Source organism: Acipenser ruthenus, chromosome 40 (genome assembly GCF_902713425.1).
Source record: "Acipenser ruthenus chromosome 40, fAciRut3.2 maternal haplotype, whole genome shotgun sequence".
Classification (NCBI taxonomy): domain Eukaryota; kingdom Metazoa; phylum Chordata; class Actinopteri; order Acipenseriformes; family Acipenseridae; genus Acipenser; species Acipenser ruthenus.
The window spans coordinates 6307974-6330164 of NC_081228.1; the positions used below are offsets into that span (position 1 = coordinate 6307974).

The 22191-nt window shown below is 41.3% G+C and overlaps 1 protein-coding gene across 3 annotated transcripts in view; it reads left to right on the forward strand.

Annotated features, from left to right (window-relative positions):
- LOC117397385 (nectin-1-like) overlaps positions 1 to 22191 on the forward strand; it is a 143842-nt gene that overhangs the window by 112455 nt on the left and 9196 nt on the right. Inside the window, exons 7-9 of one of the 3 annotated variants that reach the window (XM_059010296.1) lie at positions 5166 to 5259; positions 8504 to 8608; positions 11259 to 11330. In XM_059010296.1, the coding sequence (XP_058866279.1) occupies positions 5166 to 5259; positions 8504 to 8608; positions 11259 to 11315 (256 nt within the window). In that variant the 3' untranslated portion in view covers positions 11316 to 11330. Of the gene's footprint in view, positions 1 to 5165; positions 5260 to 8503; positions 8609 to 11258; positions 11331 to 22191 lie in introns of those variants that run through there. The other 2 variants (XM_059010293.1, XM_059010295.1) reach the window with 2 other exon arrangements.

A 22191-nucleotide genomic window follows, 5' to 3' on the forward strand; every position in this document is an offset into this window, starting at 1 on the left:
TAATTAATTAATTAATTAATTAATAATAAACACATTTAAATGAGCTGCCATTAGCTGCCATACCTCTCTGTGCTTTGCAATTTTTACCTAAGCTTCACCATGCTTTCACTGTGCTTTATTACACTTTCCTATGCTTATACTGAGGGCAGCTTTTATAAAGGATACAATGAGAGAGAGAAAAACTGACATTTCAAAATCTCCCCTTCTCCCCTCTCGTCTCCACCCTTATCTCGCGGTCAGTCATCCTTCCGCATCTCGTTAGGGACTTGCTTTCTGAGCTGTAGCTCATTGTAGGAGAAAGGCATTGATCGGAGGCTCTTATCTGTCCCGTTCTTGTCATTGCGCTGGTGTGTATGTGTGTAAATGTATGGCTGCAAACAGCCTGTGCCCCAGGGAGCGCAGCGAGAGTTCACTTCATTGCTCTGAGATCAATGAAACTGACACAATCGGAACTGTCTCTTGCACCCTTGATCGGGTTTAGTTCTGGTTTGTTTTGGCTTTGTTTTTTCTTTGATATTTAGTTCTATTGTGGCACGGTATCTCAGTCTGCTGATACAGCAGGTGGCGAGTTGTGCTTTACTGGGTAGCGTTTTATTTTGAGTGGCATCACTAAGTACCCATTTTCTGAAGTTAAATTGTAATAAACAGTCAATTGACATCCAATAGGGAAATGTAACCATGTGAAAATGACAAATTAACAGCATGAACAGTATTATTCCAAAACGTAATGACCTATGTCGTACATATCTGCTCTTTTTGTGTCTTGAATATCTTTTGCAGTAGGAAACTGCTGCGATATGGAATATGAGCCCAGCATTGCAATGGCAGTCTGGATACACACAAGCCCTCCTATTGTGTACCTATTGACATGTGTATCTAAAACCGTACTTGCCAACATTTGGAGACTGTTCAGCGGGACACTCGTCTCCAGGGTGGGAGTGGGGGGGTCTTACGCATCATACACACGGGAGGAGTCATATGCAAAAAACACTCATTATCATATAATAGACATATACCCCCCAACTCAACACAACACGACCATCATGATAGTAAACACAGACATAATGAAGCGTTCTTACCTTTGTATAAGTTAGTGATCAGCAGATGTGTCAGCCGCATGGAGAGCACAGCGTGTGGTTTTCTACTGTGCAGAATAAATGAATTTCTTTTCTATGGGTAAATATCGGGACTTTCTTCCTATGCATCGGGACGCGGGACATTTGCTAGGAAATCGGGACTGTCCTGACCATATAGGGACTGTTGGCATGTATGCAATACATGTGCAATTAAATATATGAAACAGTTGTTCATGACACCCTAAATAAAGTGCCTCCCTTTACTGAGCTCCAGGGACCCGTTTATTTCTTTCCTTTTTATCTTTATCTTTATATAATAAGTTCATCATTTCCTTTCTTTCAGGAGTGCTAAAATTGATGCCAAAAAAGCTCCTGTAATGACTCACTCTAAATAAGTCAGACTTGACATTTCTGGAGCTAGTATTTTGTAAAGCACAGAACAGATTGGATCTTGGATAACATTTTAATTGTTGCTCTGCTACCTATAGTGCAGATTTAATATAATAGTAATAATAAAAAAACTGTAATAGAGATGCTTACAATTATATTACACCTAAAACTGCTAAGGTACCCAACATAAAGATTCATGATCTGCATCCCAGTGGTGAGCTTGTGTTTGTTTTGTTTTTTGGAGGTACTTTAAAGCTGCTTAATGGATAGTTCAGCCACAGTTAAAATGTAAAAATGTAATCTGTGCCATTTTCACATATAAGTCACCTTTTTATATGACTGTGGGAGTTCTAGGAGTCCTGTTCTTACTCACAGTAGGAAAGCGGATTATTCATAAATGTGCATGGGTTTATGTGATTATGAGATGATAGGAATTCTGAACAACCCCATTCATCGCTATTTTTAGTGCTGTTGTGAAGGACGTTTCAAGGTGCATCTCTTATAAACTTGAAATCCAGTTTCTGATTATTCTGGGAAAGGGATCCTGGATATAGGAGTGAAACACACAAGGGGTCTGATATATTGAGATTGAACCACTCGTCGCCTGTAGACAGAGTAACACCATACTGTACTAAAGCCTCATTCACCCACATGCATCCCAGAACGCTTTACAATAAGATAAAAACAGCTGTTAAAAAAAAATAAAATTATTGTTTGTTTAAAAACCAGGTTAGAGTTAGGGTTACGGCAGGGGTTTGGGTTAGGGATACTGTTAGATTTAGGGTTAGGGCAAGGGCTCAGGTTAGGGATACTGTTAGAGTTAGGGTGAGAGCTACAGACAGACAGTTCTCTATAATATAACAGCCGTGCCACTGAAACAGCCACCGTTCTCCTCTCTCTCTCTCTCTCTCTCTCTCTCTCTCTCTCTCTCTCTCTCTCTCTCTCTCTCTGAGGTGCCTCACAGTTTATTTACCCCATGCCTGTTTTCAAAATCCAGTGCGTGCCAATAAAATAAAGAAGTAGGGGGGCTTATGACAGGGGGTAATTATTGCCCATTAGCATGTTTTCTATGGCTTCCCGGCCGGGTAAGGAGGAGTGTGGATGTTGGTTTGATGCATTCGTCGTGTTGATGCTCCTCTCTCTGTTGTACTCACCTGTTCTGTTAAGATGAGCGATATCTGTGCGCAGCTCAGCTGCTTTATTGGAAAGACAAAACGCTCTCCTGGGACCTCTCTTCAGGTATGAAACAACCGGAAAAAAAACATCACGAGCCTGATCATTTTTTTGTGAGTGGTAACAAAGCTACGGATCGCTAATGGACTCGAGCTCCACTTCATCACAGTCTCCCCCCCCCCCCCCCCCCCCATGAGACTAATTGAACAGGCCTGCTAATTAACCAAGAGTGAACCCACCTGCTGTTTGTCTGTTCCTAATCAATGAGTTAGTCAGAGATATTATCAGCAGTAATGCGGGGAGGTGAGCTGATGCTTTGTAGTGTTCAACGGAGTGACGCATCGAAGTTAAAAACAGCTTCCAGTACATAGTGTACAATTCTCAAGAATTCCCTCGCTGCTTATTCTGTTTGTTCATGCAAAAGGTACTTTAATTTCCTGTGTAAATGTATTGCCACTCTGCCAGAAACAAGGATCAGCAAATGAACTTGGAAATTCAACACAGATTTGGTGAGTCGTGCATGGTGCTGTGCAATGTGAGTATTCCCAGTATCACACACTGAACTGGTACACGGTTACTGGTTTCCTACTGGACACCCAGCTGTATAAAACCACAGCAGCACAGCAGTCAATTACTACAATTACTTCATCTGAAACTATTGTGTTTTTGGACAGTACCGTAGTATTTCTACATGGTACACCTTTTAATATGCACCCTTCACTATAACACTACACTCGTTTTCTGTTCTATGTCCCTCTGCACAGCACAGATCCCACTATTTGTTTTTCTTTTCACATCAGGTTTTTGGTACGCGCTAATTATTTATATCAGCTTTCCCCTGGCCTCCAGCTAAAAAAAAGCTCACTGAATCGGTCCTTTGTTGTTGCTGTTGCTGTTCAAGGTGACAATACACATCGGATTCAGTTGTTTTGACTCGGATGGATGGTTGGTTCCGAATGAAAGACATTTTCCGGAGCGCTTCTCTCTCGAGTAAAATGTGGCCAGTTTGAAGATAAGGGTGCACGACAGTCCGGATTTGTAACGGTGTGATGTCAGCTTCAAATAATTAGGATGAAGCATGACTTAAGAGAACCACTCTTTGAAAAGAGCAGCTATTCATTTAATTGGGAGAAAAGCCCAGTCGTGTTTGAAGATGCCGAGAAGAGCTTAGATAATTCTAACAAGTAACTGTGAGAGAGAGAGAGAGAGACAGAGAGGGAGAGGGTAGGAGGAAGAGAGTGAGCGAGGGAGAGAGTGAGAGAGAGACAGAGAGAGGGAGAAGGTAGGAGGAAGAGAGAGGGAGAGAGAGAGAGAGTGAGAGTGAGAGGGTAGGAGGAAGAGAGTGAGCGAGGGAAAGAGTGAGAGAGAGAGACAGAGAGAGGGAGAGGGTAGGAGGAAGTAGAGGCCTTTCAATACTGTGTTGCTACATATATATATAAATATATATATATATATATATATGTAGAGCAGAGAGTGAGAGAAAGAGATAGAGAAAGAGATAGAGAAAGGAGCTTGTGTGTGTGTGAGAGAAAGGGTGCTTATGTTCATAAGTTGATTATCTAACTAAAACAGGGAAGACTGAATGGTCCCACTACTGCAACTAGACCAGTCTGCCTGTCTGTCTGACAGTCGTCCAGTCGTCCTTTCCATTTACCTGTTTATCTGTTAACAGACCGATATTCCGCAGGCAGACTGACAGGCCGGGGCTGAGGTGTGCCGTGTGTGCTAGTTGCCTCTGCTCATTGCAGAGGGTTCTCAGTGCATGCTGATCAAAGGGTTATTTTGAGTCACACTGCAGGTTGGGAGTAGTAAATGTCAGACAAATAATTCAGACCTGCCTGCCTGAATATCAATCAGCAGAGATCACTTGCGCCGATTTCAAAGAGCCTCTCTAATAATCCTGACAAAAAAAAATGCTATGAAAATTGGGACCACTATACCATACTGGTATAATAGTAAAGATATCCCAATAGTAAGGGTAAGAGCTGCATATTGATCACTGGAACAGTAATTCTCACTTGTGGCTTGACCAGTCCGTTCCATCCAAGACCTTGTTCCAACCAGGTTTTTCATGCTTTAGATCAGTGGTACTCAACTCTGGCCCTCAAGATCTATTCCAGTCCTGGTTTTTATTCCAACCAAGTCCTAAATTAGTTAATTGCCTCTTAGCGTCTTCAATTAACTACATTAGAACCTGCTTGGAGTAAAAACCTGGATCGGATTGGATTTCGATGGTCAGAGTTGTGTACCACTGCTTTAGATGATCCCACAGTAGCAAGTCACATTCAATATTTGAGGACCTGGTTGAGACACGGTGCTGGACTGGAACAGACTGGAACAGACACAAGGTAGTTCCATTGCCACGTGGATGCAGTTTTTTGCATGTCATTGCTGTCTCCTAAAATCCAGATATCAGACTCTATGTGATGGTACCCAGGACTGTTTCATTGTCATGTTTTGTGTTACTTCAGGTCAGAATGAAAGGACTGTATTTGTTTTTGGTTTTTGTTACCTGTCTCCTAACAGGACGGACCTTCCTCCCGCCCATAAACCAGCCCCCCCGCCCCCCAAGAAGAAGACCATCGAGATGAAAAGCCACCTGACAGCAGGCGATATCCAGGTAAGTGTGCAACCCATCTCATTGCATGAGCGTGCACTGATATATTTAAATGTTTGTATTTTTTCTGCTTTACATGTGCCACTTGTAACTGGAAGTAGACTAGCAGCGCTGGCTGATATATATATTTTTTTCTTTTTGCATCAGCAAGCACTCCATACTCTTGGTGTAACGCGCAGCGTTGTGAGGTGCACTATCATTACGGATTCTGACCGTGGCAGACGAGATAAGATTAAAAGCTCTGTAACTGTTCATGCAAATCGCCCTGGCTGTCCGTGCAGTGGTGGTACCTGCCCAGACTCCCTGTTAGATTTGCTGGCTTCACAAAATGTACAAAGCAGGATTTATCTGGTTAGAAAACTCTGCTAATTGGAACATGTAATGCGTTGGCATCCCAGCATCCCATTGATCTTAATATCGAGACTGAGGGCTAAATGTACATTGTAAAGCACTCAACTAAAAAACAAACATCAATCTGCTGCAGATCTAGTTTTATTTTCATAGAGTAATGAAGAATGTGCCTCATGCAGATACTTATATTCTCTTCATCCTTTGGGAGAAACTGTAGGCTATGTACAGGGTTCTGCAAATGCTGCATCTGTCATACTGTGAAAACAATGGATATTGTATTATTCATTCTCAAGTAATGAGAGAGGAGCTGGGAGCTGAGTTTCATGGGAGTTGTGTTTTAGTGCTCAGTAAAGAGAATGTTTCAGAGGGATGAAATTGAATGAGGGTGTTGCTTCTCCTCAATGAGCAGGCTGTTACCAAATAATATTCATTTTCAATGTAGTATTGGCGCTGCAATGGTTCTGTGCCCGGGAACAATGGCAGCACAATATTATTATTATTATTTATTTATTAGCAGACGCCCTTATCCAGGGCGACTTACAATTGTTACAACATATCACATTATACATTATTTCACATTATACAGATATCACATTATTTTTACATACAATTACCCATTTATACAGTTGGGTTTTTACTGGAGCAATCTAGGTAAAGTACCTTGCTCAAGGGTACAACAGCAGTGTCCCCCACTGGGGATTGAACCCACAACCCTCCGGTCAAGAGTCCAGAGCCCTAACCACTACTCCACACTATGGCATGAATGGCAGCGCAGGGGAAGCATTTTGACATGCCAGCGGTATGGAGCAATACCAACTGCAATCCATTGCCGTATCATGGAATCACATCAGTACCTGCTGCCTCTATTTCAGGACCACTGTGTTTCCATTGCTGGTGATGATGTAGTCGGCTAATGGTTCTGGCATTCTGATAGTATCTGAATGGTGTTGCTGGTGTTTCCTAAAAACGGTGGGGAGATAGTTAGGGCTAAAAACAAAGTTGCAATGTGGATAGAACTGCAGTGCTGAGAATGGAGTGCTCTGGTGCAGGAGAGCTGTGGAGTGTATGCTCTGAAAGTACTGTAGGGTGCAATGCAGCTAGCAAGAGCGTAAGTCTTTCTTTCTTTCTATCTTTCTTTCTTTCTTTTTATCTTTCAAATATGAGAGACTTCTAGTCAAAACTGATGTCAAAGAAGTTCCTTTGAGTATTACCATATAGTCTGTGCCATAACAGCGGCTGCTAATCACATTGTAATTACATGCATGGCCGTGTGGTAATAATGTAGTCACTGCATGTGTAGTAACTGGATAGAATTTTAAAGTTGCATTTACTATCCTTTGCCACTGTTTTACCATTTACCAGCCTTTACCACGCTTGTCTATGTTTTCCCACTGCATCATCATGCTTTGCTTTGCCATGGTTTTGTCATGCATGACTGAGCTTTACCATGCTTCCACCGAGCTTTACTGTAAATTAACTTGGCAATGATTTTACCAGGGCAATGCATGGTAAGCTGTACTGGGCAGCCAAAAGAAGGGACATGTCAATGAAGTCTATGCATATCCAGAACTTCTTTAGAAATCTATAAAAACCTTGGACTTCTAACCTAATGGCCAGTTCTCTAAATACTTTGGCAGCTGCAGACAGCGCAGACAGAAGACTTTATAATTCACTAAGATAAAAAGGCCTGCAGAATACAGAACAGTTAAATGCACATTCAAAACTGCTTGCGACCCTTAGCTGAAGCTTACAAAGGCATCAGCAAGTCCCTGAAAGAGAATAGTTCTCTATTTCCAGTCCCGGTAGTCATACAAGGCTAGCACTGGTCAAAATAAATTTCTGACATATTAAACTTATCAATAATAACTTCCCCCTCCCTGTTTCCATACATTTAAACCTACTGGGGCACCAGCTAGAGAGGGTTCAGTTTGTTGATCAGATATACAATAGATATTCAGATATTGTATAGTAATGTTTTACTTAAGTAATGTTTCTCTTAAGTCAGTCTTTGTCAGCTCTGTGGTTCTTAGACCATGCATCCAGCCCTCAGCCTCTTTAGTTTAACGGCTTCACGGTTTTGATTAGCTCATCTCTCTGCCACAGAAGTGGGTAAAGCCCTGGGCAGGATTGTTACAATTCCCAAGCATTTCATTTCTACATGGGTCCTACATGGAACTTGCTGTCGCTACCTGTCAAGGTTCAGACAAGAGACCAGGCAAACAAGCAGGAAATCAGCCAGCCATTGAAATAGTGATGCTATGGAACACTTTTATTCAACACAAATAAAGGGGAAAAAAAGATTTTTAAACAAATAATATCAATACACAGTCCCACCTTTGGTTGCTTTTGGGAGCAACCCACTGGAGCTCCTTCCTTAGCCCCAGCCTCTACAGGACTGAACTTACAGGCCAGGTGCAGTCTTTTATACACACCTGCCTCAGTTAAACCAAACTGAATAATGAGTTCACTGATTGGCCCACCAGCAAGGCCCACATTTTACTCCACATTCTCACATGGAAAACAAGGCTAAAATGAACCCTTTCCTGGGTTCAGATACCACACGCATTTGACATTATTAAACATTTATAAAGTAATGAAGTGAACGCATTTAAATACGAAAATAAGGATAATAAAGATAATACTGGTATTGATGTAGCTGGTGGAATAATACACATGCATACTGTAGAACATGGCAAGGAGTGGAAGCAAGTATCGGTACCTTTTATAATGAAACAATAAATCACAAAAAGATCCCCTATTCACATGACCTGACTGTTGATCACAGCCGTGGGGTAAGGGGGCGAGCATTCCAGTGTGCAGCTCTGATTGCCTCTCCCCGAGTCACTGCTCTGAGCTCTAAGCCCTCATCAACGCATGGGCTCTGGTGTCTCCATAGGTGGTACATCTGGACAAACCGGAAGAGCAACTGCAGAAATTTCCTCTCCAGCCTCCTTATTACGACATGGCACCCTCTGAGTCAAGCCCATACTCAGACACTTCGGTGAGTACTCCTCCCACTCCCCCTCCCACCACCCCTGCAAACCACCTGCGGTGCCACACTGCCACGCTCTGTCCCGGGAGGGACAGTCTGCTTCGCTATTGTCATCCAATCACCCCCACCTCTATTTCACTTCTTCATTTAGTAGTGCCATTGCTTTTCTGCTTTTTTTTTGGCAAAGCTTTATCATATCATTAATTGCTTAGTTATTGCACTGTACAATTACATTGTAATTACTGCACACTATCACTGTGTCCTGTTACAAAAAACGGCTTTCTAAAAACTTGCCAGCTGTAATTACACTACACTGCACCTGCCCAACACCACTGCATGTGTAAATCAGGATTTTTTTTTTTTTTTAAACACCCACATTTCTTTGAACAGTCACATCAAAATGTTTGCATTTTCAGAAACGCTTACTATTAGGAGCCTCCAACTGCACTGTAACAATACTGTAGTAACACAGTAGTTACATGTGCGGTTGTGTAGTTACGACAAGCTTAATTACAAAATGAAAAAAACGCTTGTCGCTAGCGTCTTCTGTAATTACACTGTATTTACCCCTGAGGTTGTGTGTCTTACAATGTAATTACAATGTAGCACAATGAGTCAGATACACCTAAAGTGTTAAAAGTCTATAGAGAGTCCATTGCAGGAGGTAAAGCATGTGGTGGCATGTGGGGTTTTGCCAGCAGTGATACAGGGTGGTTTCTCATTCTGCTGACTCAGCTGAGCTGACACTCTGCCTGTCACGAAGCTGGGCTGTGATCATTCACTTTGTATTCATTATGGGGTCTTGTATATTGTGTAGTTTGTTATTGAAGTAAAGGGTAAAAAGACACTGCCTGCTTCAATTCAAATATGTTTGTTTATTTATTAATTTGTTTACTTGTGGTTATGATTACCCTCTTTCAATAATAGTACATAATATCAGATGACAGCTTATACTGAGTAATGCAATGCCTTGGTGCATTGTTAAGCTACTCAAGAATTAATTTCTCAGTATAATCAGAAATGTATTAGAATAAGAGAACAGAGAGAAAATAAAACATCTTCACTGGGCAACACTTTCCATTAAGTGTCTCTAATTACTGTGTATTTGCATAGTAGTAAATGCATGTGTGCTTACTCATAATTACAATGTTGTTATGCATAGTTACAATGTACTTAACGGATAAATCTTTTTGCATGATATATGTAAATGCACAATTGTATCAGAAAATGGCTAACGTTAGGGTTGGGTTTAGAGTTAGGGTTAGGGGGTTAGGGTTTGGTTTAGGAATAGGGTTAGGGTTAGGGATAGGGTTAGAGTTAAGATGAGGGTTATTTCATGCATTAACTACATTCTGACTATGCATAATAACATTGTAATTATGTGTAGGTATTTGTTTTCAAAGTAACTACGATGTAAATACACAGTTATTAGAGACACTTAAAGAGTAAGTAGTGAGGTTCAGCAAAATATAGCTTTATACGTCCCCACGTGATGCTACAACTGTTTAAATAACATACCTGTAATTTTTCTTTTCATTGTTAACATCTTCACCACATTTTACACTTATAACTTTAAAGTCTGTTTCAAAGCTCTTTTCAAAATGGCCGCTCTAGTGCACTGATAGTGTCAGGATTATTGCCCACATTGTCAAACAGGTTACACAGCTATAACGATCCATGATGTGGCACGGAGCAGAAAAGTCAGAGCACGTGTTGTTCCTGCAGTGATTTAGAGGACAGATCTCAAATCCCAGTGCACTAGAGCGGCCATTTTCAAAAGAGCTTTGAAACAGACTTTAAAGTTATAAGTGTAAAAAGTTGTCAGGATGTTAACAATCTAAAGAAAAATGACAGGCACGTTATTTACACAGTTGTAGCAACACGTGGGGACAGATAACATTATATTTTTCGGAATCCCGTTACTTACTCGTTAATTTAAAATGTTACCCTTCACTGTTTGGCTGTGCTGACACCCTTACCAGTGTTCCATGTCACTGGATTTTCCAAGTTGTTTATTTAGCCAGATTGATACATTTTTTTTTTACTCTGATGGACAATGCATTAACTATAGTGGGACTGGTTGGTTTCGTCGTTCACAGTGTACTGTTCAGAAGCTAGATATATGATGCTGGTATTGGCATCCACACGTGTCTAGGTCTATAAAGTAAAGTAATGGGACAGATTGTGTTGAGAATAGCTGACCCCAGTGTCGCTCCACAGCATTGCCAGAGCCTACAGTCCGTAAAAGCACACTGATCCCAGTTTATTATACCACCAGTGCACAATCCCATCACAGCCAGGGGCCCAGTCTCTGTAATATTATAGCTTATATTAATTCAGCACCATCATCTTTATAGAATTGCTATTGAGCTGCAGACATTATTGCCGGGAGCTTTACAGTCTGCAAGGATTCGCAAACTCCAGCACAGAATCACAACGTCTACACATGCTGTGCTGTACAGACACACGATATTACTTGAGAGGAATTAGAAACTGCAAACCACCCGTTCATTTTTAATATTGTTTTACGTATGGATTTTTTTAAAACTTATTGTAGCTCTCCATTGATGCAGGTCTCTCTCTCTCTCTCTCTCTCTCTCTCTCTCTCTCTCTCTCTCTCTCTCGCTCTCTCTCTCTCTCTCTCGCTCTTTTCCTCAAGTATACTCTCCTCTCTCAAGTGTTGCTTTGCTGTTTTTCTGTATTTATTTTTTATTGATGTTGCACTGACTCCCATAGTGCTTGTCCCATTAACAGTGTGCCAGAATAACAGCCTCCAGACTACACTGAACTAGAAGCACTCCCTAACTAGCTCAGTGACACCCCCCACACACACACCACACACACACCACACACCACACACACACCACACACACACACACACACACACACCACACACACACACACACACACACACACACACACACACACACACACTACCCACACACACACACACACAGACACACACACTCACACACCACACACATACACAGACACACACACTCACACACACCACACACACACACACACACACAAACACACACACACTACACACACACACACAGACACACACACACACGCTGACACACACACACGCACACAGAAGCATGCGCACACACACTGACACACACACACGCACACACACACAGACGCACACACACCACACACACACACACACACACACACACACACACACACACGCACACACACACACACACACACACCTTCCACACAGATACAGCTTAACACCGTGGCCTCTGTTTAAAGATGTACTCCTCTGATCGGTCTTGAATGAGAAAATGAAATGTATTAGAGACTGCAGGCACATTTCTTTAGAGACAAATGAAATAATCACTAAAACAAGGTGCTCCAAACTACAATTAAACTGCTCTTTCCTGCAGCTATGTGGCTTCTCGATTGTTTTTGTCACCTTGGGCATGTTGATATTTAAATAGCAATGAATCCAAATGCTGTTACCCATTAATCATTGAAAATGGGTCATATAAAAATGGCTATAGTGCTGTCCATGAACAGGATCCCTCCCTAGATAATGTTTTTAGTCTGAACTATAGTATAATGTGTATGTGGGTTCCCTGTACTTTCAGTAAATCTTCAGAAACACAGACAGAATTCAATAGAGCATCAGTCTGAGGTGGGGTTGCTGGGACAGTGTGGTCAGGGAATTAGAGTTGATTGTATCGCAGTAATCACATGATGTCACTCTGTGTGTCCCTCTCCATCCATCTCTATCCCTGTCTGCTCCAGCCTTCCACTGGTAATTGCTGTTTGTGAGATGGCTGTCCGACTTCACCCACCCTCTTCCTCATCTATCTCGCTGTCGTGACGCTTTTTCAAATCTAATATTGAACGAACATCGAAAGAATTAGATTGCAGCACCCCTCCATGCTGGCCTTCAAAGTGATGTGCATACACCTAAACTTATAGCAGAGATTCAACTGTGTGTATACAGCACATTGCTGCAGCTTCTCAACCCATTTTCTATAGGTCTTAACTATAGAGGAGGCTGTGTGGTCCAGTGGTTAAAGAAAAGGGCTTGTAACCAGAAGGTCCCCGGTTCAAATCCCGGCTCAGCCACTGACTCATTGTGTGACCCTGAGCAAGTTACTTAACCTCCTTGTGCTCCGTCTTTCGGGTGAGACGTAATTGTAAGTGACTCTGCAGCTGATGCATAGTTCACACACCCAAGCCTCTATAAGTCGCCTTGGATAAAGGCGCCTGCTAAATAAACTAATAATAATTTAAAAGTTCCTTTTGGAACCAACCCCTCTTCTATCTTCTCTCTAGCCTTGGAGACCTTTGTGTTTAGTTACCAATTAAATCTTTCAAAGATGCGGTGCAGCTTTCGGACTTGCAATGCAAAAAGAAAACAAGCTGCTGAGCAATCTGCCCAGCTTTGAAACATTACAAAGCGATCTCCCAGCCCTTTTTAGACAGACCCTCCTTCGCTCTCTTCCTCCGACGTGAGGAAGGTGCGTGTTGTGTGTACGGAACCGTTTCTACTCTATTTAAACCACGCCTGTGACGTAGCTGTGTTCCTGCTTCTCCTTGTTGCCATTAAGTTGCTTTGTTTTACTTTAATATCATTGCAATATCATTAATATCGGATGAAAATGTGACTTTGCAGTGCTTCAAAATAAGGTCCTAAAAGTTCAATATCTTACTTTTACCACCTTTAAAAAGTAAATGGCATTATCAAAAAAAAAAATCTAATTTATGGAACATAATGAGTTATTATTATGATTTAAAAATAATAATAATAATAATAATAATAATTTGATATTCTTGTATACTTTAAGAGCTCCTCATTCATTACCAGCGGCAAAGACTAAATATACAGGATACCCACTTCATTGTAATTGCTTTGTTAAAACGTTAGCTCATTTGAATTGTGGATGACTATATTGTCAGCCCCCCTGTTGTCTGTCTTGCTGCTTGCATTTCTAATTATTAATTGAGAAGGCTCTTCACAAAGCAAGTGCTCGGGGACAGACTCAATACCAGAAGCATGCTGAACGCTATGAGCACTCAATGGGCGTGCCAGCCACATCCACACTGCCTCAGGTCTCCCGCAGTCAAACCCCAGCTTCTCTACCTTCCAAAGGTGTCTCATTGAGGCTTTCAAAATGACATTCATTTCATTTCTGGATAGCTTAGGTTTTATCGAACCTGCGGAGAAATAACATATTTGTAAATACTGAAGTAAAAAGCAACTTGAGAAATATAAGACGATTTGACTTACAGTCTGGGTTCTTATCCTTGATTTTAGTATACAGTAAAAGGTGGATGCAGCAGATACAGTAATGGTGAAGGCTGCAAGGGAATTTTTGTATGAAAATCTGCAGTTTGTAGTTTGGCAGCAATAATGATGCAGCATGCGCACAGTAAGAATTCTGCAACGTTGTCTGTACTGTATATACAGTAAGAGTAAAAGTTGCACACTAGGTGCCCAATTTTTCATATGTTTTCCTTAGCTTGAGTGCCGTTGTGTATTATGCATTGTGTCTGGGGATTCACATATCTGTAGTTGTTGTCATGATTAGATATGCTTACGTGTTCTAGTTGTGACAGGCACGCATGTACAGCGATCAACTTTGTACTCCATGTGGCAGCTGTATGCTGGCTGGATCATTCTGTATTTCAAATAAACTAGGACTGTAGAGTGAATCTTACTGGTAATCTTCTAGAGCTGTGTATTCATGTTTGTGTATGTGGCAGGTTAGCGTCAGGAATGAGACTCCGAGTCAGGGGAAGCTGCAGCTCAGGCAGGTATGCGCACTTTTATTAACACAAACAACAAAATACTGGAGCAAATAAACAACGCATAGGGGCCAAAATAACAGGTTAAACAAAACAATAATGAATAATAGCACTGAGGTCAGGCTGGGCATTCACATTCACATTCACTGACTAACACAGAGAAACACATATTTAACACGCAGGTTACACGCAGTAAAACTCCCCTCTCCCAGACTAAGCATTTCTCCTTCCCTGTATACATGTGGCCACTCCCCAATCAGCGTCAGTTACCTAATTAGGGGACTGGCCACACCTGTGATTGCTGGCAGGGACAGATTTAACCCCATCCCTGCCAACCTTACATTCCCACACACACACTATTTACAGCAGCAGTTTGTGTACCATGTGGCTTTGCTAATGTAGACATTATTTTCCTCAGCTGAATGTGTTTTTTGTTCTGCTTTGCTCTGCGGTTTTTGTTTGTATTTCTTTGCTGCTTGTTCAGTTGCTTTTCCTCGTCCCACCGTGTCGTCGAGATGGTCTCCTGCTGTTCCTCTTTCTTGTTCCGTGGATTACAAGCAAACCTTTGAGCTAGATTCCCAAACTGTGGACCGATGTCTTCACCCCAAAAAATGATTCCTTCATCTTCCTCTCCTTTTACTAAAGCCATGATCCGGGAACAAGTATCATTTTTTGTATATCCCTGTCTGTCCTCTTTGTCTTTTCTCTGTGTCTCTTAATTCTACCTTCTCTGTTCCTTGCTGTCTTTCTGTCTATCAAATCTACCCTCTACTCTATCTCTTTCTCTCACTCTCTGCTCTACATATATACATATATAGGTCGTGGACAAAAAAATGGAAACACCAATGTAAAGTCACTTAATAGGGCGTTGGGCCACTATGGTATCCCTCTCTGTGGAGTTCTCGGCAGACCATTTTTGATTAAACTGGCTGCTCGCGCCCCAGGTTGAAATTTGCAGTCAATTGATCTGCAGTTGCTCGCCTGTTTTGCCTTGCACTTCCAATTAATGCACGGATATCACTGAAGGATGCGCTTCCACCCACTGTTGCGCTTTGCTGATGATGTCTTTCCCTCGGAGTTCCATGCCGACATCACCTTAGACAACGTTGCTCGTGAAACATCAGCAATTTGAGCTGTCTTGGTCACTGAAACGTGCACCAACAATCACCCCTCTTTCAAAGTCACTGAGGTCTCCTCTTGCAGCCATGCTTGCCATGATTGTAGGCAACCAGGCCTGTCCAGCATTTTTATACATGACCCTAAGCATGCTGGGATGTTATTTGCTTAATTAACGCATGAGCATGCTTTCAATATACTTGGTGTCCCTCATTTACCCAGGTGTTTCCATTTATTTGTCCACTACCTATATATGTATAGATATAGATATATATATATATATATATATCTCTAGCTCTCTCTCTCTCTCTCTCTCTCTCTCTCTCTCTCTCTCTCTCTCTCTCTCTCCTTACATGCTTCTTGCCTCTCTTATCTCCAGAACTGGCCACAAAGACTATGATGTCCAGTATGCGGAGCTGGACACCTCGGCTCTGGCCTCTTCGCCCGGCCCTCGGAGTTCCGTACACACTGGCGGGGACCTTGTCGAGTACGCAACCATCCAGCCTAATATATGCTAACGCATGCCAATGTAGGCCCTTCCCCCCTCAGACTGGCCTCAAGGTACACAGACTGGTGCACACCCCCTCTTCTTTCTCCCTCAGTTTTCACTCCCTCACCCCCTCACTGTCACAGTACCCCTCCTCCCTCCCTTTTTAAATATCTGTTTGGTTCTGTTCTCTATCTGAATGACCCTGAGGCTTGGCTACAGTCCATGTGGTTGTGCATGTGTGCTGTGTGTAGGATGGGGCACTAGATATGCAGAAGACATTTAAGATACCAAAAAATAAACTAATAAATAACGAGCAAAATCCTAAAGGACAGATTTACAAAATGGTTGCCCCAGTGTTATTTTTATTTATTTATTTATTTATTTTAATGACGCAAACTTATCTGGCACAAAATTCCGAATAGGATTATGAATAATATTATTAATAATAATTAATTGATTGTTGAATTCTCTTTATTATTTATTTTCAAAGCAAAACGAGACAGAGCAATCAATCAGAGCATTCTCATACTAATCACAACAACGCATGAGAAAGCAGGCAACAGTTTTACAAGCTTCACCTTGCAACATCCATTTACAGGACGTGGCCACAGCCACACAGACTAGACTGTAGCCATGCCTCCCTCCCCTCCCCTCCCCTCCGCTGCTGTGCATGTGTTTGGAAAGGGAGTCAGTTACGTCATCGATAGCAAAGCAGAATCTGATTTGATTCTGTGTTGAAATCATAGTTGTGTCTGTGTTGTATTTTCACTGTTAGACAGTAGAGCTCATAACTGCATGAGTGCTTGATTCATGGATTCCTGTATCAACTGTGCAAGAGTTGTCTGAAGTGAAACAGACACAAAATCAACAAATTCCGTATGGATTACCATTGTATCATTTCAAGGTATAGTGGTGTTTCCGAAGACAAAAAAGGAAAGTTATGCATGTCCGAATATGTGTGGGGCAATACTTGAATTACACTGTAATTCTTTTCAACATTTTTCATTCTGTATATACAGGAAGGGTTGATTCACTCAAAGCACAAAGCTCCTCTACTGCCTGGAGCACAGTGTGCAGCAGGGCCCCGTTCCATTACCTTTGCATCTTGAAGAACACTTTGGGGAGATATCAATTAGTGCAATAAACTGTTAAAGAACGTGGACATTATTCAGTTAACACCTTGCTGATTATGTTGAATCCAATAAGATATTTCTCCCTATTTTCTTTGTTTACTGACTTTTCACAAATTACGTTTTCTTAGCTATAAAGTTAACTGAAAACTGTGCCCTGTGGTTTTAATATTAGGAAAGCCCTGACTTGAAAATCTCCACTCTGGAAGATTCAATAATGCCATAGGAAAATAACACTGTGTACAATGCAGCTCTGTATTTGATGATGAAATCAGGCAGACTCCAGCACCTGCTATATGGTCTGCCTTAGCTGAGCCAGAGTTGTTGCATACTGTTTTCAGAAGAAAGCAACTTCGATCCCTCTGAATTCACCTCCCTCAGCATTTTATTTCTGGCGTGATTATTCTAAATCAACATGCAAAGACAACTGTCTACAACAGCCCTCCTTTTCATCTCCCATCTATCTTTTCAAGTTAGTCTCGTTTTCTTTTCTTTTCCTTTTAATGAAAGCGGCTGGATCCTCTCCATTGAGATCAGCCGAAGCTTGTATCATTTGATCGTTTGCAACAGAACAGAAAACACATCAAAGTAATAGAGCTGCAGACTGATGAGAGGAGAGGTGTAATGATTTCTGTTTGCAGAGTATGCGTGCATGTCTGCTACCTGCGACTGTGTGCATTGCTTTCTCTGACACAGCTCGCTCTCTCTGCTTCTGTTTTGATCAGCACAGAGGTCACCGTCTGTTGGTGCAAATGTATTACTTCTGGTATATTTGTTTATATATTTGTATTTATTCTAAATCACTTTGATCTTCAACATCTGGCTGATTTGATCCAATTACCTCATCCATTCAAAGAGACAAATTATTGGTATAAGAGCCCTTGCAATATCATGTTACTGTGCTACATGGTCAGTGTGTTTATATACATACTGCATAATCTTGATGTTGGGTTTCCAAAATTGTCAGCCCATAATGTTGGATAAGAGCATGTTGAGATATAGAATAAAAAAGAAACAAATGCTTTGGTGAAATTAAGCACGACTAGGTGCTACACAAATGTTTTTGTTGATAAGGAATTGGAGAAATTAAGCAAAGTGCTGTTTCTGGCAAGGAACTCATTTAAACTTTAGATCAAATCACGTAAACATCAAGCGTGTTTAAGGTGTGTCTAATAAACAACAGAACAAATCATCAGTGGAATAGCTAGTATCTTATTTGTCCTTCGATAAACAATACGACCAATGATTGGCAAAGAAAGGGTTTATCTCTCACCTCAATCCATTACGTCCCTGCTGTGCGCCAGAGTTCGCCTCCTCCTCCCCAGCCTCCACCTGCTTTTTGGCTTCGTCTAGCGGGGAGGGTAATTATCCTGCACCCCCTGCCCATGGCTTCCCTCCGGGCAGCCTCTCCACTTATCTGCATGGTAATTTATGGGCAGGGGTACCTGGAATGGCGAGGCCAAAGAATGTAGCATAAAATATTTACAATGTTGTAGTGTTGTCTAGTCTGTGTTTTAATAAATAATCTATTGCATGAGTTTCCTGACTTGCAAATATATATATATATATATATATATATATATATATATATATATATATATATATATATATATATATATATATATATACAGTGCCTTGCGAAAGTATTCGGCCCCCTTGAACTTTGCGACCTTTTGCCACATTTCAGGCTTCAAACATAAAGATATGAAACTGTAATTTTTTGTGAAGAATCAACAACAAGTGGGACACAATCATGAAGTGGAACGAAATTTATTGGATATTTCAAACAAATAAAAAACTGAAAAATTGGGCGTGCAAAATTATTCAGCCCCTTTACTTTCAGTGCAGCAAACTCTCTCCAGAAGTTCAGTGAGGATCTCTGAATGATCCAATGTTGACCTAAATGACTAATGATGATAAATAGAATCCATCTGTGTGTAATCAAGTCTCCGTATAAATGCACCTGCACTGTGATAGTCTCAGAGGTCCGTTTAAAGCACAGAGAGCATCATGAAGAACAAGGAACACACCAGGCAGGTCCGAGATACTGTTGTGGAGAAGTTTAAAGCCGGATTTGGATACAAAAAGATTTCCCAAGCTTTAAACATCCCAAGGAGCACTGTGCAAGCGATAATATTGAAATGGAAGGAGTATCAGACCACTGCAAATCTACCAAGACCTGGCCGTCCCTCTAAACTTTCAGCTCATACAAGGAGAAGACTGATCAGAGATGCAGCCAAGAGGCCCATGATCACTCTGGATGAACTGCAGAGATCTACAGCTAAGGTGGGAGACTCTGTCCATAGGACAACAATCAGTCGTATACTGCACAAATCTGGCCTTTATGGAAGAGTGGCAAGAAGAAAGCCATTTCTTAAAGATATCCATAAAAAGTGTCGTTTACAGTTTGCCACAAGCCACCTGGGAGACACACCAAACATGTGGAAGAAGGTGCTCTGGTCAGATGAAACCAAAATCGAACTTTTTGGCAACAATGCAAAACGTTATGTTTGGCGTAAAAGCAACACAGCTCATCACCCTGAACACACCATCCCCACTGTCAAACATGGTGGTGGCAGCATCATGGTTTGGGCCTGCTTTTCTTCAGCAGGGACAGGGAAGATGGTTAAAATTGATGGGAAGATGGATGGAGCCAAATACAGGACCATTCTGGAAGAAAACCTGATGGAGTCTGCAAAAGACCTGAGACTGGGACGGAGATTTGTCTTCCAACAAGACAATGATCCAAAACATAAAGCAAAATCTACAATGGAATGGTTCACAAATAAACATATCCAGGTGTTAGAATGGCCAAGTCAAAGTCCAGACCTGAATCCAATCGAGAATCTGTGGAAAGAACTGAAAACTGCTGTTCACAAATGCTCTCCATCCAACCTCACTGAGCTCGAGCTGTTTTGCAAGGAGGAATGGGCAAAAATTTCAGTCTCTCGATGTGCAAAACTGATAGAGACATACCCCAAGCGACTTACAGCTGTAATCGCAGCAAAAGGTGGCGCTACAAAGTATTAACTTAAGGGGGCTGAATAATTTTGCACGCCCAATTTTTCAGTTTTTTATTTGTTAAAAAAGTTTGAAATATCCAATAAATTTCGTTCCACTTCATGATTGTGTCCCACTTGTTGTTGATTCTTCACAAAAAATTACAGTTTCATATCTTTATGTTTGAAGCCTGAAATGTGGCAAAAGGTCGCAAAGTTCAAGGGGGCCGAATACTTTCGCAAGGCACTGTATATAACAACTCAAAGAGTGTATGCAGCCTGTGATACAACAGCTTTTATATCATACATGCATTCTGTCTCATGTTGTGTTATTATTGAATTATTGTTTTTATTAGAAGGTCTACATTTACTCATGGCAGCTGATTCAGGGTTCAGGACTGTGTGCTGCACTGTGCCGTGCTGTTTGTGGTTTGCACGGGACCACAGCCATGTCCTGCTGAGCTTTGCTTGCTTCCATTGATGTCGCACTGCAATGTGTATACGTGTGGGAGTGTGTTTGTTGCATGCGGAGTCCTTTGCCAGGTTAACATTTGTTGTCAGACTTTCTTTCACAGTAATGCATTGCACCTGTTTATTAATCAAGCGCAAAGTAAACTACTAAAGTATTAGAACATTAGAACTGATTAAAGCTTTTGTCAAATTTGCACCTTTTATGTGGTTAGTTTAAGTTTCACTCTAAAGGTGCAAATCACACCCAGGAGGGAACAGATTTGATGCATAGCTTGTCACATGTGTTACAATTGCTTCTGGTGATTGCTATACTATTCTAATGTATTAGTCACATAATTTCAGTTTTAGTGACAATGCTCTCTAAAGAGGTCACACATTATAGTATTTTAGTGGACAGAAAGTTTCACGTGTTTATATATTTGTTAAATGTCATGACTTTTATTTTAGCGGTTTTCACCTACAAATGTGTTTTTTCATGATGTGGTTTTGCACTGCACACTGCAGCTTTAAAGTTTAATGTTTTGTTTTGTGAAAAGATTTGAAATGACAAAACATTTAATATATTAAATGTGCAAATATGGCATGTTTTAAAATAGATTTTTTTGAAATCATCATCATTGTTCATGTCAGCATTCATTATTAAAAGGTGTTAAATTTCTGAGGAAACAAACAAACTAATGAGTTGAGGGTCTCCAGTTCCGACAGAAAAGCGAACTTTCTGCACCAGTTTGGATAAAGTTAGTCATACTCATCTGAAAACCCTCTCCATCTCCTGGCCTCGCAATGCTAGGAGCTGCCACATCAGATCGCTACATTCCTGTAAACTCTTGTCCGTCTCTCTGTCTGCTGTCTCCCTCTTGTTTTTGCCTCCCTGGCTCTTGTCAGCCCATCTGTGAGTTTCTAATCTGTTATTAACTCACCCTTCTCTCCTGTGTCTGCTCATCCCATTCCACCCGCTTCCCTTCACCCTTCCGCTCGTGGCACTGGGTTTGCGTTATCTCTTGTCAGTTCTGACTAATCTTTTCAGAGGAGTCTGAGAAATGAACGCAGCACCTGCTGATAAAACACGTAGATAATTAACCAGGACTGTACACAATAAACCAGCTGACAGCCTTAACTTGAGTGCGTTTTTAATCATTTTCCAAAACAAAAACGGGCTGTCCCCCAAATACGCAACACTCTAGACCGAAACAATTTTTCTGAAGTTTTGGAGTCATGAGATACCTGCAGAATACGCCCAAAGGACCCAATTCAAGGCGTGGAAAATGGTTATTTTTAAAACTTCCTTTTCCTTCTGGCTGTATCTCAGAGTTCATTTCACTTCAGTAGCTCTGTCTTAACACTCCCCTGGTACAGACGATTAACCTTGCTATATGAAGAGGTTAGGGCTGTTCTCGGCTGATCACAGCAGAAGCGTTTACCAGTTTCATATTTCGTGACTCTTGTGATGGTCTTTTTATTATGACACAGAATGCCTTGCGGCTTGACCAAGGTGATGTTCCTTACCTAATTGGTAGGGTTTTGTTTTTCTGTGCAAAAAAAGGATCTGTTCTCAATTACCTCTGTTTAGATATAAAAAGAGGCAATTTCAGTCTTCCAATGTACTTTTCA